Here is a 16,926-nt window from a genome sequence, read left to right as displayed (position 1 = left end):
ATCAGCCTTCGTCATTCCTCAGTTTATTCAGTAATGCCCAGTAAACCAGAGTATTTCAGGCTAATCAAAGGCCTAATGTGCAGCTGAGCCGCGCTTTGAGATAAAGACGGTGATTTAATATTAGTCGTCAGTCAGAGATGTCTACAGACATCACAATTACGTATTCATGTTATTTCTGATTTTTAAATCAAAACACATGTAGAGGTAGTTACTGTGAAGCATCCAGCATTCATTGTGAAATTTATTATTTAATGTTCATTCTGTGAATGAAAGGAGAAGTTTGTCCCTTCTTTTTATACTAAAATTTTGGCAAGTAAAATGTTTTGTTTTAGTTTTTTTTTTTTTTTTTTTTTTTTTTTTTTTTTCCCCCAAAACTACCTTCACTGTCTAAAAACAGAAGTATTAGTCACTGACAGGAAAAACATGACTGAACTGTGAACACACGAGTAGTTTCCACAATCAGTCTTCTTCATGACATATTTGTAACAACGCTCACTGCGAACAAAGAACTGTTTAATGTTTTTTGTTTTGGGATTTTTATTTTTTTTTTTGGCAGGTAAGTGGACAACATAGTGTCAGCAAATATCTTGTCTGTTTTTCAATGCAAAGACGTTTGGCTCATGGATGTAAAATATAGAATTAAGCTTTCTTTTTCCAATATTTCATGTATTTCTAAATCACTTTAGGTTATCACCTGTGGATGAAAAATCATATTTGGTCATTTTTTTATTTTTTTATACTAAATGCTCATGCTCAAGGGATGTTATGTGCATGTTTTTATTTAAATATATTCCCATCCTAAATGTGTTATCTGCAGCAAATGAAAGCACTGTTAAGCGTTACTTAAGCTCTTATACATTTATCTAAAGGTACTTTAGAATTCAGTTTGTTTCATAGATATCAAAAACAGATTTTTTCCTACAAACAAACCAAAAAAGAAAGGTATACAACTGATAAAGGAATTCTCAACTTTAGGTTTTTTTCTCCATTTCTATCCACTCTTGAAAAGTAGAGATCATTGTTTAGGAAAATAGAATACAGAGGAGGATATACAAATATTTATAAATTTGCCCATAATATGTCTCAAATGTTATCTCCGCTGTTTCCTAAATGGATTTGCTGTCTGTAATGTTTAAATAGCCCAAGACATTAACCAATCACCTCCGAGTGAAGAAGAGCTGAAGACATTCCTGCCTGCTAATGGGGGATAAAACTGACAAACTCAGATGAAATATTCCCCCATCATTAACACGTTAGGAGTCTTTAATCTCTGCACCTGAACTTTGCGGGATCCAAAAAGCATGGGGAGAGGTTACGGAAAGCTCCGTTTCTCTAGTGAAAGTCTTCCAACCATTCCTGCGGATTGCTAAATTTGATTCCTTCAAGGTGCACCTCTCTCAGGTATTTCCTGGTGCCGCAATCCAAGCCTTAAAATATTAGCCCAGCATGTCTCATTTAAAGGTTTAGATTATTTTACATTTAGCCACCAGCCCTGGCACACAAACAGCGCTCCTTTCACTCCCTGATGCTATAACGACGACTTCAGACGTCATTTTATTATAGTCGTTTCCATTGTAGTCCAAAATGATTTTTTTTTTTTTTTTAATTTTTCCAAGCCTCCACTGCTGAGTATCAGCGGTCTGAGTCACATTAGACTAATTCATAGGCAGCAGATTTCATGTGTGAGCGGGAGGACTGCTGAGTTCAGCTCAGCAGGGACCTCGCATCAAGATTTTGAAAAGGTGGAGAAAGCAGCAACATAAGTTATAGAAAATCTGAATCTGCTTATTTAACTTTCGCCCAATAAATACTTGAGATTTTTTTCCAATTTACGACACCTGGAGCTATTTTGGTAAACAATTTTACCTATTTGCTCCTTTTTTCTCATTGGATTGTTTCAATGTAAAACCAAGCATCGATAAATGTTTTAGTTATCTTCCTTTCATCTGAATGGTGTCTGAACTTTCCTTTACTACAGTTCATTGATGCAGTTTTTTAGATCACATAAAAATTAATGAACATAAGAAACATCACATTGCCCCCATCTTTCTAAAATAAGTTCTACAAAATAAAATAGTTTAAAAAAGTTTAAATCTCCAGTTTTCAATATGGCACCATTTTGATTCACACAGTTAGGAAGAAATGAATCCATAAAGAGATGGATGAAAAAATATACATCTTTCAACTAAACACTTTTTGAGCTTAAATGCCTTTCTTACTGATCGTGATTAACAGACTTTGCCTCATTAGCACGCACAGATTCATTACAAGAAATGACTCTGCTGTCATGATTCTGGACCCAAATATAAACCCAGTGTGGGGTGTAAATCTCATTTAAATTGTATATATTTGAGTGAAGTCAGTCTTTGGTTAAGGTAGTCCTTCAGATACAAATGATACCACATTGAGCCGTTATGACTTCCTTCTTTCAGTCCATAAACAACACAACCTCCCAGCTGGATTAAAACAGGTGTTTTATAGTGAATATAATTAACTACTGAACTTTCGTTGGACTAAATATTCTGCTCTTCTACGTAAGGAAAAGCATGAATACCACACTTCAACACTATTCAGGTCTGACCCTGTAGTTTCCCAGCATAATGTAACAAAAATCCCCAATGAGACTTACAATTATTAAGCGGAAGATAAGCAGCAGAAGTGGATAGACGAATAAACCATTTAGAAGTAATTAATTCAAGATTGTGCTTAAATCTTCACTTGCCCATTATGAGATGAGGTTTCCCAGCTGCTGTAGCTAGCAGTGTGTGCTACAGATCTGAGCAACCTACACAAAAAAGCACAACATTTTCTTTAACAGTGTAAAAGTCTGACAAACAGCAAACTGTAATTGGACCCAGAAACATATCAGCCAGTAAGGGACAAAAGGAAAAGGTTGTTGATGCTGCATCAGGCCTCTGTTTGAAGAAAGTGAACCTGAAGCCTTTTGAAAACGTCCATACACTTTTCCTGATAGGATGGCCTAGTTATTTGCATTTTCGCACTAACCAGCCTCACTTCAGCTGTGGCATCCAGAAGCTTTTGACTGTGATACAAGATACCAACAACATCAGTTCCCTTAAACCTCCTCACACTTCCTTCTTTCCACCATAAGCCCGTCTGCTGGTGGGTAGCAGTGCAGTTTATCCAGCAGAGAGCTGAGGAAAGATGGTGGTTTCACGCAGCTGTCAGCTGGAATAGAGGTAACTATTGGTTTTGAGCGGAGGGGATCCTCGCACGCTGCTGCCGGGATAAGGGGGCTCTCACTCCTGCTGCTGCCTCTCTGCACTGGGAGTGGTCTTTCCTCTACTGGGGATTTGGCTAGGCCGACTGGCACTGAATATAATGCTCTCCCATTCAGACACTCCTCTCTCAAGCCATAAAAGTTAACAGGTGTTTAACGTCAGAAGTGCTTCATGCGAGAGTCATAGAAATAACCAGTGACAGGCGGCGGGGAGGTGTGGTGGCTTAGAGTCTTAAAGTTTTTCTTTTTTCGTTCTTCTGAATTGGAGAAGCTCTGAAGTTGAGATTTGCATCAAGTCCTGAAATCTGAAGCTGAAAAAATACTCAGCGGAGTGCAGGAGTACTCCTGAACATCACGCTGTATGTGTGCTTTTGCGTGACACAGAATTTAGTTTTTACCATGATTCTTGGAAGGAATATAAAATGCCTACACATGATGTTTACTATTTTTAAAACTATGTGTAGAACGTGAGGTAGCGTCGCCCTACTCTGACATTGTAAGAAACCCGGACAGTTTGTAAAACCATTAGTCAATTCACCAATCTGTTGATTGACAGAAACTTAAACTAATACTGATCATAAATATATAAATATTTTTACATCCCTAACCGATCATTAAAATAAAGTTAGATAGTTTCATGCCTAAATCTGAATGTGCTTTAATGTTTTAGACAGCTGATTGCATAAGTTAGGAGATATGACAGTGTCAAACGTCCTCTTTTTTGACATTATATAAAAAAAGAGAAAAGGCAATCAACAAATTAATTCAAAGTATCAGTGTGTTGTAGTTTTGCAGGTCTGGTGAAATTTAGCTTTTTACAGCTGAGCTCCATGCAGCGTTTTGTGAGCTTTTTATGTTATTTAGTCATGATTTAAAATATATATATATATATAGCACAGGGTCAGCTGCCTTCTTTAAGGATGGTGTGTTGTGCTGTCAAGTGACAGAAAATGCATGACAACAACTGCAGATCAGTAATTGGAAGTATCTATCAAGCAAAAAGACAAGACAGTGGCGGATTTAATTTGAGGATATAAAACTTGAAAATTAAGCAAGTTTTAGAATTCCCTGAAACGTTATAGACTCAAAGACACAGAAGGACCCATTAGTGTCACCCCTGCTGCTCTACTTTAAATGCAAAACACTTGTCAAAGAGTCCTCTTTGTTATCCGCTCTTGGCCGCAGTGCGGAGCTGGTGTTGGGGCGCCGCAGGCTGCAGCTGCACAGTCATACCCACTTCACTGTGTGAAAAGAAAAGAATTTCTCAATGGCCCTTAAAGTTTTCACAAATACATCAGCTCCCATGTTCAAAAGTGGTATTTTATACGTGATACCCAACCAGTGAAAGGGCTCTGCAGCTTTGAAGGACGTCTTTATTTAGGCGTGAGCAGAGGAGAAAGGCAGCAGAAGGCCTCACAGACCTGAGATGCCTTTCATGATGTGCTTGAACTGATGCATTATCGGTTGCATGCCAGAGGCAGATGGAAGCTCATTTGTCAGTTGAAAATAAACTATAAATCACGTCTGCACTATCTACACACATTAATTGGACTGTAACAGTGCCCCCCCCCTCCCTGTGCCTCTGTGTCTGCAGTAATGTAGCCACTACTGAGATGTTTTGAATTTCTTCCAAGAGACCAAGAGGAACTTCTTTCTGCCCGTCTCTTGGTTCCATTTACTGTATTAAGTATTCTGTCCCAAGGGCTCTTCCATTTAGTGCTCCATCGCATGCAAGGATAATTTTTCTTTGGGAAAGAGGGTTCGGTCGTAACCGAAGCGACTAAAAGCATACTTAAAGCTGGCAGTAACCCCCTACCCCCACTGCACACCCAGCCCATCCACTTTCCAATGCTGAGGTTGATTCATGCTGCTATCACAGTGGATCTGATATTCAGTGAGAAATCTAGAGGGCGTTTTAGGAGCATTTACTGCAAATGACTCTTGGCGGTGCCCTCTCATGTTTTGCTCCACCTGAACACAATTTGGCAGCTACTCTCACATGAGGAGGGGGTGGGGTGTTGTGAGCCTACTCCTTCATACCAGCATGCAAGAAAAAAAAAATCAAGACCTGTCATAAACACACCCTGGAGAGGAGGTGAAACAGAGACGTTGCCCTGGCAACTAACACGTTGTTGCATCAAGCAAGATTTCTGTTTAAAGCAGTAGATTAAAGTCACCAGAAGAGGCAGGAAAATGGGGCTGGGAGGGGTCAGGGGGCTGCAGGGTGGAGACCGATGTAATAACCCAATGTGTTGTTAAAGTTTAATTCTTTACTGGAAGGAGAGTTTGGTGATATTAACGAATCGTGGCACGCTAGATAGAAAAAGAGGCCCAAACGCAGGCCTGCCTCTTCCCGGCATGGCCATGATGTAGTGGACACCTCAACTTTCCATATCAGCCTTTTCAGGAGAGCATGACAGCCAGCAGAGGGAGTCCTGCTGCTCTCAAAAACCAAACCACTTCCTGCATTGTGTTGACCAGATTTTTTTTTTTTTTTTTTTTTTTTTTTTTTATGTTGAATGTTGGTTTCTTTTTTCTTTTTTTTACTTTTTTTTTTTTTTATAAATACATTCAAGTTTGCTCAACATTTAAAACCATTTATCAAACAGAAATAACAAAAGTGGTTTTAGGATTTGCAGCTGTTTTTTGTTTGTTTGTTTGTTTGTGGTTATTCTGTTTTATAGATGACATTTGGCTGTTGGATTGGTGGTCTGAAACCAAAAACAAGCAGAAGATCTCAACTTTAGTTGAAGGTATGAAATTGTCCGTTATTTTGTGATACTTTATAAACTAAAAAATAAACTTAGATTCACGTTGTCCATCAGAGGTCCCCTCCTAATGTTTTTCAGCGCAGCAGATGAATCCAAAACTCGCAGTCTTTGTCTTGTCAAAAAAGATTTTTCAAAATGTGGCTGCAACAGAAAAATTCATTGCATATTTTCCCTTTGTCCTCTTCTATCCTCTAATCAAAACTTTCTGCTCTAGACATTTTGTCTTCTGTGATTTAACATACTGAGAAAAAAAATCTAAACTTCACAAGAACTGATTTTTTACACACTTGCACTTTTCCCTTTATTTTATTTAACAGCCACAGTATCTTGTTTCATTTCAGATAGAAACATCAACAGTTTATAGAGTATGAAGCATCATGATGGATCAAACTGTTAAAGTTTTACCTCACCAAACTACTTAATTAAATTACAGATATATCATCATAAACATTCATGAATATAATTTAACACTGACATGGTACATATTACTCAAGTACTTTAATACTTTATCATTATGAATGTATTTTTCATGACACTACCATTAACTAAATCCTAAAGGAATCCCATATTTCAGAATATATTTTATATCTAATTCATCTGTTTTGAGCCTATCATAGCTGCCTGACTTTCACTACTTAGCTCTTATATATTTCCATTTAATGCTCTTTTGTATTCTGCTCATCATTCTAACTTAATATAACAAACAGAATTTGTTTGAAATTTAAATTAGCTTCAGCCCAACAATTACAACATTGAAGCAAAACTTCCAAGTTAATTATAATTAGTATTATAATTACATCATGAAAGTCTACATAACATCTACTTTGTTTTGATATTTTAAATACATTTTATTGCAAAAACTTTTTTTTTTTTAATCTCCATGCCCTTTCCACCTCAGCTTACATCCAGCTGTTAGGTGAGTTATTACATTTCATGGATCTTTCCAGTCTGTCAGGTGATGAGCTGAGCTCTCAGTGTGCAGCTGCGCATCCTTTGCAGTTGCTGCTGCTGTTTACATTTCCTGCCACTTACAGCTACTTACTGCTTATTACTCTCCCTCAGCGTGGTAACCAAAATGCAGTGCAACCCGCGGAGCTCTGCTCGACATCACATTGATAGGCTCACACTGGCTCACTTTGTTGGAGAATTCGCAGACGCTTTTATTTATTTTCCATTTTCCCGGGATAAAGGCCTGTGTACGCGCCAGTTAGGCTGGTTTTAGGAGAAAAGCCAACTAAAATGCACAAAAGTTTAAAAAAAATAAAATAAAAAAATTCTTGTTCCACTACACAATGCAAACTATGTGAGGTAGTCTACCACTTGTGTATTGGCCTTGGGTGGAATGAGCAGTTATTTAAAAGAACAAGGGCAGGGTGTGTGAAAATATCCAGACGTGTCAGCGGTTTGTGCTTTTTTTTTTTTTTTTTTTTGTCTTTTCAAAAAAGTTGTGTTTTCATTGCTTGCGGTGATACAAACCCTTATCCTCAAGGTCACATTCGGGCCTGACACAACGCCACAATCCGATTCGTGTCCACCGGACCAGCATCAGATCCTTGTTGAACTGAGGCGATGATCCACTTTGAGATGCGGTTTTTTTTGTGAATATGGTCGATTTCAGGGAAACCTCTTCATGCGTAAAAAGCGAAAACAGAGACTTTTTAGCACAAAGCTCAAAGCGCTTCGCACTGGGCTGACCCCAAATGCAGGGGATGTCAAAAAGTCAAGCTTAAGAGGTATTTTCAGCGGCCACTAGATGGTATAATATATGCACGCAAAAAGTTTTGCACAAAGTGACAGCAGCACCCACCTTATGAACCCTCTTCCCAAATCAGCCTGGTCAGTGTTGTCCTAGACTGCTCTGTTCTCTTCTTTATTCTCATCAGGTGTGCGTCACTCTGCAGAGCTTTTTACAGACACATCGGCTGATTTCAGCAGGTTTTATAGAAAGGCTTAATATTTAAAATGATAATAATAATAAAAAAAAAAAACAAACAAACGAAAATTTGGCAAAATTTCATCCTCTCCAAGCGAATTTGGTCTGAAGGTCAGTGAAGACATTTTCAAGATGTGTCGATATAAATAAACCAATCTGCGCGCGAACGTCCGCAGGTTTGGAAAAGACTGATCAACGAACCAGGGCCCAAAACTAAGATACAAATTAAAAATGACCAAAAATGAAAAGGAAATTGTGTCTCATCAGCCATCCTCTGTCTCACTGAGCTCCTGAAAGCGGTTTCACTTTTCTGAAGATCTAGAAAATTAAAAATAAGGACGGATAATTTATTCATACCAACTATTTGGAGTGGTTAGAAATTATAATTATTCTTAATAATAATGGTAATAATAAAAAATACTAATTTCAATAATAATAATAATATAATAAACGACTTGTTTATTGTTTAATTCCGGATTTTATTACAGTAGTTGCGCTTTTATTAATGCGCCAATGATCATTCATCCACTCTTTCATCACAGATTTATTTCAGAATAACAACTTGTTCCGTTTAACTAAGCTTAATCTGTCAGGGGTGTTTGTTAATGCTGGGGTAATGTAAATCCATCACCAAAATTGTAATGTAAAGAAACGTCCGCGCTGTTTTTCAGACAGAGAAGATGTATCTGCTCGTGTCGTTTCAGCGGAATACATTTTGAACTCGCCTGTGAGCGACATGACAAACTGCAGAGGTCACGATCCGGATCTGCGGCGACAGATGTTTGTCCACTTACAGCCCGAGCCACACTTCATGTTTAAATCCAACTGGGAAGAATGCTGCTCATTTCTGTCAAGCCCTGGGGTATAATGAGAGAGCAGGAAAACACACGTTTGCTTTTAGGCTGAAAAGAATTCACTCTTTTATGTAGATCGACTTTAGAACGAGTCAAATGTTCTGCTCGTTTCAGTTGTTTCACTTCAGGATTTCTCAGAAATGCGCATCAGTGTTTATGAGACCTTATGAGCTGACTGATGCTGAAACAGACTGAATAGGCTTTAAGGTTTCAGACTAAAACATTTTATCCCGTTTTAATGCTTTAGTCCACGTGGATTCTGCAGTAGTTGCTTGTTTGTAACTCATATTTAAGCCAAGGCAGGATCGTCTTTTGCGCACAGGATGCGGCCTACCTGGTGCTGGAGGCTCATGGTGCAGGCTGCCCAGGAAGTGACAGGAATCTGAACATGGATGAGTTAAAGGTTTCACAAAACGCACACTAAGTGATTCAAATACGCGCTGATCAGGGCTCGACACGTCCTCAACGAAAAACCACCCGCATTACGCGTCAAGCTCCGGACTGCCACCACTCAGCTTAGAAGATGAAGGGTTAAGTAAAAAAAAAGAGACATCCTGTAAATTTATTGTCCTGATGCTGCATTCGAGTGATGTGGGAAAATGGATATATTACTCCATTTTTAATTTCAAATGATGTAGCAGATGTAAATTTTGCTTTCGTGTGACTCCGACTTTTACGCACAGGACGTCACTGTTTCTGACTTCCACCTGAGGAATTTTTAATGTCACCGCAATACAAAATGTCGCACTTCACTCAAATGAGGTTTAACTGGGAAAACGAACAGGACATTTTTATTCATCTGAGGCCACGCAGGTACACAGTTTTCTCCTGTTTTGGATGGTGTTCAGCTGAAAAACACGTGTGTTGCTACGACCTTCGTCACTTTTTGCCTCTTGCGCAAAGCGTCGACCAAACTTTTCTTCAACTTTTTCCCACCCGGATAAAAGCAGCATGACGTCATTTACAGTGGCCAATCGGAGTACAGCCTCCTTCCGCTCCGGGCCAATCGGGGAGGCCGAGGAGTGCCTGTCAGTCACAGGTGAGGGCGGCTGGTGAAAAAGTTGTGTGAAAAGAGCCAGAGACTGGAGGGAGCCCGGGCTGATGGCAGAGCCGTGCGGAGGAGCAGCATCGCGCCTGCGGATGGAGCAGAAACTTTCCACGGCTTCTCCCGCGGGGATGTGACCACCAACCGACAGCGGAGGGGAAAAAGTCCAGCGACAGCAGCGCTCCACGGTGGGAGTAGCCTAAAATGTGGATGAACTGACATTTACGGCGCAATCCGGTCCGGTTCATTTACTTCAACTTCAAGACCGAGCGAACTTTTGTGTGTGTGTGCGTGTGTGTGTGAAAATGGCCGTTCGTGGAAACTCGCTGATGCCCTTCTCAATCCAAGCCATTTTGAATAAAAAGGACGACAGCCGACACTTGCCAGATTTAGACATGTGCTTCTCCAAGACGACGTGCTGGAAAATATTTGGGGAGATGAACGGCGGGTCGAGGGGAGATGATGCGGAGGTTTGTGAGCCGACGGACCAGAAAAGCTACGACTCGGACTCGGGACTGAGCGACGACAACGACACCAAGACTCCGGTCGTGTGCAAGTCGGAGAAGGACGGAGACCCCGCGTCGGACGTGCCGGAGGAGACGGATCATGAGTCTGCGGCTGCGGAAAACGCAAAGAGCGACAGTGAGCCCAACAATGGCACCGGTGAGTAAGGACATACAGACTAATGCAGCTGCGCTCACTGCTCAGCCTTAATCTTTTCATACTGATGTAATGTTATTGCTGTCGCTTGTGTGGAATCACTTCTGCTGCTGTGATTGTTGTTGCGGAATATTAGGCCTGTTTACAAAACTTCTCCACATCCTTTCTAACTTTTACGCACCAACTCCCTCTCTCACACGCACGATTATTAGTGAAAACCCAGCTCGCCATCAAAGTTTGTCACCAAAATATCAGTGTTGATATGTTCTTACTGTAGCCGCAGTTAATCCATACTGCACTGCCGCGATTTAACTCCGGACATAAATTAGAAACTGCCCCAGAAGTACAGCTGATTGAGTTCTGCAGTGTTTGGGGCCTGAATCAGACATTTCTCCGCCTTAATATGAAACAACGTCGAGCCACCAATGCGAAGCCAAACGCAGTTTATTTCTAACAAACATATAAAGCTGCAGCAGAAAATAAAGCTTCCATAACAATCTGATGCGCCAACAGTTGTATCCCAACACCAAACAAATACAGGAATTCAATTGCATGGCCCATCTGCGTGTCCCCCTCTCCCAGACTCCAGCAACATGGACGAGAAGAGTCTGGACCAGCCGAAGCAGCGGAAGAAGCGCTCCAGGGCCGCCTTCTCTCATGCGCAGGTCTTCGAGCTGGAGCGCCGCTTCAACCACCAGCGGTACCTGTCCGGACCGGAGCGGGCGGACCTGGCGGCCTCCCTGAAGCTCACAGAGACGCAGGTCAAGATCTGGTTCCAGAACCGCCGGTACAAGACGAAACGCCGCCAGATGGCCGCCGACCTGATGGCTTCGACCCCCGCGGCCAAGAAGGTGGCGGTGAAAGTTTTGGTGCGGGACGACCAGAGACAGTACAGCCCGGGAGAGATCCTGCGGCCCCCGCTGCTCTCCCTGCAGCCGTCCTACTATTACCCCTACGCCTACTGCCTCCCTGCATGGACACTGTCTGCATGTGCGGGGAACCAGTGAGAGCTCAGTGACTGTATTTATTCGATTTTATTTTATTATTGTTGTTTTTGTTCTCCCAGGAAATCAGACTAACTCATTTTCATTTTCTGACAAGAGGATGAGAGCTTGGAGGGAATCTGCGCAGTGTCTCACAGACTGAACTGCCTCACCTTGTTGTCCACGCCAGATCAGGGGCTCCCAGACTTTTTATGTTTCTTTTTCATCCACATCTTCAAATACTTAAGAACGACTCTTTCTTTTTTTTTTTTTTTTACTATCCTTTCCCACGGAACCCTGTAAGAGAAAAGATTGCTCGTGATTTAGGGCGTAATGTCATTTTTGGGTTAAGCGGGGAGACTGGACCTTGTTATAAAATGTCAGTATGTTAAACTCTGTGGACTGACACAGTAGTAACATTAAAATATTCCTCTCTCCGCTTGGGAGCCCTTCATGGACCTCTGAAGCCCCCCGGAGCCCACTTTGGGACCTAAAGGCCTAAATAGACTGAACAGGTCATCTAATGTTGGTTTATATCTGACATACGCCTTCCTACCTCTGCAGTGATTGGACAAATAGACATGTTCCATTGACTTTTTAAATAACTGTCTCTGTTACAGGTCGTGTTTTTTTTTTCTTGCTGTGTTTTCAAAGGTAAGATATTTCAGCACTTTTGAGCATATATGTTACATTATTTCAGTGGAAAGAAATGCGTTTTAGTTTGGGCATGTACAGAGCCAGACAGAAAAGAGGCGGTTTGTTGGATCACTGGCCTGAATGTGGTGGTGTGGTAGGAGGCAGGCTAACACAGACCAACTTCTAAATGAAATGTACAAGTTTTGTTTGTGTTAAATGACTGTTTAGATTGAAAAAAAAAAAACATTAAAAATATCAGGCATTACGTTCACTTGGATGCAATTTTATTTTAAGGATTTATTATGAAGTATAATATTTTGGATCTAGAAAGAGGTATTGAATAACATATATAAACCAGTCAAATTTAATCAATAATTATAGCAAATTAAATACATTTCATTATTTCACGGTGGCTTTCCAAAAGGACTTTTATTTGACCACTTAGGGCTGCTGCAGCCCAGTTAAAAAGGTTTTTGAACACAGAATGGCTGTTGGTAAAAAAGTAATTTATACTCATTCCTGACATTATAGCCTATATAACCTGGGTGGCTCCAGACTCAACCCCATAATAAATCCAGTCAGTGGGATTTTAGGCCAAACTGAAACTGAGTGATGGTTTTATCGTTGGCAGAGCTGATTCATTACAGTTTTCCGTGTTTTGAAAGCGCTCACCTGATGAAACTGGACGATCAGCCTCCTGCAGGTTTACCTGCATCCAGCGGATTATTTCCTATTTGAACCTTTTCCTGCGCAGCCTCACTGCAGCAGTTTTACTCTCCATAAGGCCTCGGAGATGTCATGTGGGCCGCCATGACTTCCTTCCCAAACACACCTGCCAAACAATGATGAATAGCTGTGTGAGTCCCGAACAGGGCAAACTGACAGCTACCTTTGAGAGCTGCATGCCAACAAATGGAGAGGAGGATTCTAAATTTAAGGCAAAGATTGAGAAAAAAAATGGGATTTCATTTGGGTTGTTTGCCAATAGCAAACAGTGCCCTTTCCTTAAAAGATGAACATACTGTAGGCTTGTCTTTAATATTTTAGGCCTCATACTGGAGATGAAGTATTATTCGGGAGTATGACTCGCAGTAGTTCTGCCTCCAGAAGCTGTAAAGTGTTAAGTCGGGGTCAGCAGGGAGCTGCCTCATGTGAGCCATCCATCTCTGACCTTATGAAACACCTCCATCCCTTACAGATGCTCAGAGTGTGTGTGGCTACTGTAGCTCAGGAAAGAAAAGGTGTTTAGCGACTCTCTGGCAGATCAGATACTCTCCATTCCGGCTAGAGGTCACACAGATGCCTCTTTATTAAAATCATACACGAACACCTGAAAAACACCAAAGACCACGAGTCAGAGACGAGTCATTTATTGTGAAACAAAAGCGGAAATCTATGTACTGCGTAATGGCGTAATGGTGTTTTTACGCACGGGTTTACGCGGGAGTATAGGCACCAGCACCGGGGTCCATGCAGAGTTCTGGTCCATCAGTGCCCCATCTTCCTAAACCCTATATGGTTCAAAACAACCACGGCGCCTATATGTCCTAAAATCTGATCTCCTTCATGCAGGTATGTTTGCCACCCGAGTCCATCTCCAGCGGCAATGATGGCTGCCGTGGAGCTTAAAGGACAGAAAGGGATACTGAGGAGTGGACGGTCCCACATGGCTTCTTTTCATACCTGCATGTGCAGATATCTGATATAGAGAGACATATCGTGGCTCTTTTTCCTTTCAACCTGCGATTGAAATGCAAACACCCCCATCGGTGTACATTAACCCCCCCCCCCCCCCCCCCCCCCGCCCCAGTCTCTCCCCGTTATTTCTTTACGTTTATTGCGTGGAAAAAAGTACTTACTGTATTTCTTAATTAGGACTATATTCATTTCAGTGAATGCAGATTGAGTGAACGAGTGGGTTAGGGTTCATGTGTTATTTCTGCCCATTTACTCTAAATTACAAACACACACCAGGAGGTTTATGTACACGCAGGTTCTAACCATTTTCTCATATATTGTTTAAAATAATAATAATAATAATAAAGGAAAATCTTTTTTTAAAATCTCAAAAATATTTATATAAATATCAAGTGGAAAGATGCAATTCTGAGTAAAAAAACCTATTGATTCTTAAAAAAAAGCATCAACGCGTTTTATTTCATAGGATTTCTCTGTTAAACCATTTGTGTTTTATTTTTATTATCATTATTATTTTGGTAAATATTAATTTTTGTTTTCTTTTTTTGGCCTACACTGATCTTCACCACCTCGGCAGTCAGGGACAATTCAATCCCTTGCTCTTGACTTTTGTGCCGAGTTGTCATTCTTCTGAGACTCAGATTTATATCAAGTTACAGTATTGATGATAAAAATTAGTTTTAATTGATTTTAATAAACATCATTTGACACTTTGCTCAGAGACGACGTTGCGAGCTGCGCTAAATGAGCCAGAGATTATTTTGGATTATTATTATTATTATTATTTTTGTTGTTGTTATTTATTATTATTATTTTAATTCTTATTATTATTTAAATTACATTATAGGCTTAGGTTTGTTTTTGTGGTCGAGAAAGACGCAACTCTGGCGACGTGAATGTTGTTTCCTTTAAATAACACAATAAAGTGAGATTCAACGCTTTACCACATATGTATACATATATATATGATGGATATATCCACATAACAAATTTCTTTTTAACAGTCTGCAAATCAACTTTTGAATCAGACATTCCTTTGTTCAAACTTATTTTTAAAATATAAATAAACAAGAAGACGAAGAAGTGACACGATCTCTCCACGAGACTTTTATTTGTGAGCCTTGAGTGAATATCAAATTCTTACAATTACCCGTAATCTAATTTATTTTAGGAAATTCTGACGTGTTGTAAACCGAAGAGGTGTTTAATAAGCAAAAAAAAAAAAAAAAAAAAACCCACACAAAATATACAGTTATATCTATCTGACAAGTATGTCCATTACTCACAAAATACAAATACTTAAGGTAAATATTGAGCAAGGCTGTACTTTTAGTCATCTGTGTATGTAGCCTGTTGCAGGGATATTATTCATATATTTCAGACTGAATGTCTGCAAACAGAAAGAGGCCTTATATGTAAATTAAGTCTCAATAGAGCTAATATTTTTTATTGATAGTGTTTCAAAGACATTTTAACTGAGGTAATAACTTAAATCACAAATCAGACTTATAAAATAATTTTCTTTTTTTGCTGCATTTTACCGAGTGGCCCACAGTCGTTTATCACTGGGTAAATAGTCTGGCATAATCTCCCTTCTGTCATTGTGAAATCATTTATTTATATTTAACTTATTTAGCACTAAATCTGCTGCAGAGCTCGAATACACCCTGCACTCTCCTTTCAGGTGATTAGGCTGCGGGACGCATTTACACTGACTTTACTGATCACAGCTGCATAGCAGACCAGACACAGGAGAATTCCCCTCAAATAAAATTTGTAGAAGGGTCTCCACCTCTGTCCTGCATCAGACCAACAGCCTTTTAAAAACAGTTTAGGCTTCCGGTTGGGAAGTTGTCAATCACACCCTCATGAGCATTTTGCAGAAGCTATACCAACCTGACATTTGCTGCCACCTGCTTCAAAGTGGCCCAGGTGCAAATTCCACTCCATCCCCCATGTTACAGGGACATCCTCCCCCTGCAGTGAAAGCAAGTGTGAAAGATGAGCACCACGATTCAACCTCTGATCTGTAAAACACCACGGGTCAGTTTCTATTGAAATATAACAAAACAAATAAGACAACTAACTAAAGTAGTGGCAGATGCCTAATATTTTAACCTAATGGCCTGACAAAGTGGATTTGAAATGAAGAAATGTTTTCAATCATTCATTTTTGCACAAGTTGAGAAGAAGCCACTGGACTTATTCCACTGTATCTATAAATTGCTCAATAGCACACTTCAGTCAGGCCTCACACAGCTGATGTTTGTCTTGGAAATGCTTTTGTATCCAGTTCTACAGGTTGTTGATTTAAATTTTCGGTTGCTGAACAAAACCCAGTGTCCTCTTTAAAAGATTCATATTTAATTAGACAATAGCTTACCGACACAGAGGTTCATCCTTGTGATTCACAACCAATCCTTTTATTTTTTTCTTTACTGATATTTTTTTTGTGTGAAATATATCAATTTTCAACTCAACTCAAATTGAACTTTAGCCTACTTCAAATTTGCACATTAATTGTGCCAGTGTTGATACATTTTGCCAATATTTATAATTACTGAGTCTTGAACCAATTTGAGGTAATTTATGAATACGAGAGAGAGAGAGAGATGTCATCAAATAATTTGATTAAAATAAACAATTTTGTCACTTAATCCAAGGTTGGTGTCAAATCAGCCAGTAACAGTAATATGGTTCATGTTGTAAATACATCAGTGTGTCATCAAGCAATCATATTCACAGCTGGTAAGGTATTTTTCTGAAGTGCAGCAGGTTAAGAGTGTTCAGCTATGAAATAAATTGTGGAAAAAATGAAATAAGTGGATCAATTAACAACAGTCATCAGAAACTGGGCGGACCAACAAAGGAACAAAATCCTTGAAGGTGGCTGTGTTTACTGGATCTCTTCACATATTACAATTTAACAGCTGAGCTCTGCATTTTCATTTGGGTGAACCAAAATCATAATCACTGTATGCAGCCAACCCAAGAATAGTCTTTGATGTGGCTTATTGTGCTATTTGGTATGGACATGTGCATATGTGTATGTGTGTGTGTGTGTGTGTGTGTGAAAGAAAGGCAGATCATTATATGACATAAGAC

General features: G+C 39.9%; 1 protein-coding gene across 1 annotated transcript; it reads left to right on the top strand.

The window, feature by feature from the left end:
• The first annotated feature begins 9,909 nt into the window (after positions 1 to 9,909).
• nkx3-2 (NK3 homeobox 2) lies at positions 9,910 to 12,437 on the top strand. The gene is made up of 2 exons (XM_029512836.1): positions 9,910 to 10,507; positions 11,087 to 12,437. The coding sequence occupies exons 1-2, from the start codon at positions 10,150 to 10,152 to the stop codon at positions 11,509 to 11,511; spliced, it is 783 nt and encodes a 260-aa protein (XP_029368696.1). The 5' UTR covers positions 9,910 to 10,149; the 3' UTR covers positions 11,512 to 12,437.
• Positions 12,438 to 16,926: the final 4,489 nt, after the last annotated feature.

The sequence above is a fragment of the Echeneis naucrates genome, chromosome 10 (assembly GCF_900963305.1).
Source record: "Echeneis naucrates chromosome 10, fEcheNa1.1, whole genome shotgun sequence".
NCBI lineage: Eukaryota > Metazoa > Chordata > Actinopteri > Carangiformes > Echeneidae > Echeneis > Echeneis naucrates.
The sequence above is the reverse complement of the archived record's forward strand: the minus strand, read 5'-3'. Positions and strand labels throughout refer to the sequence as shown.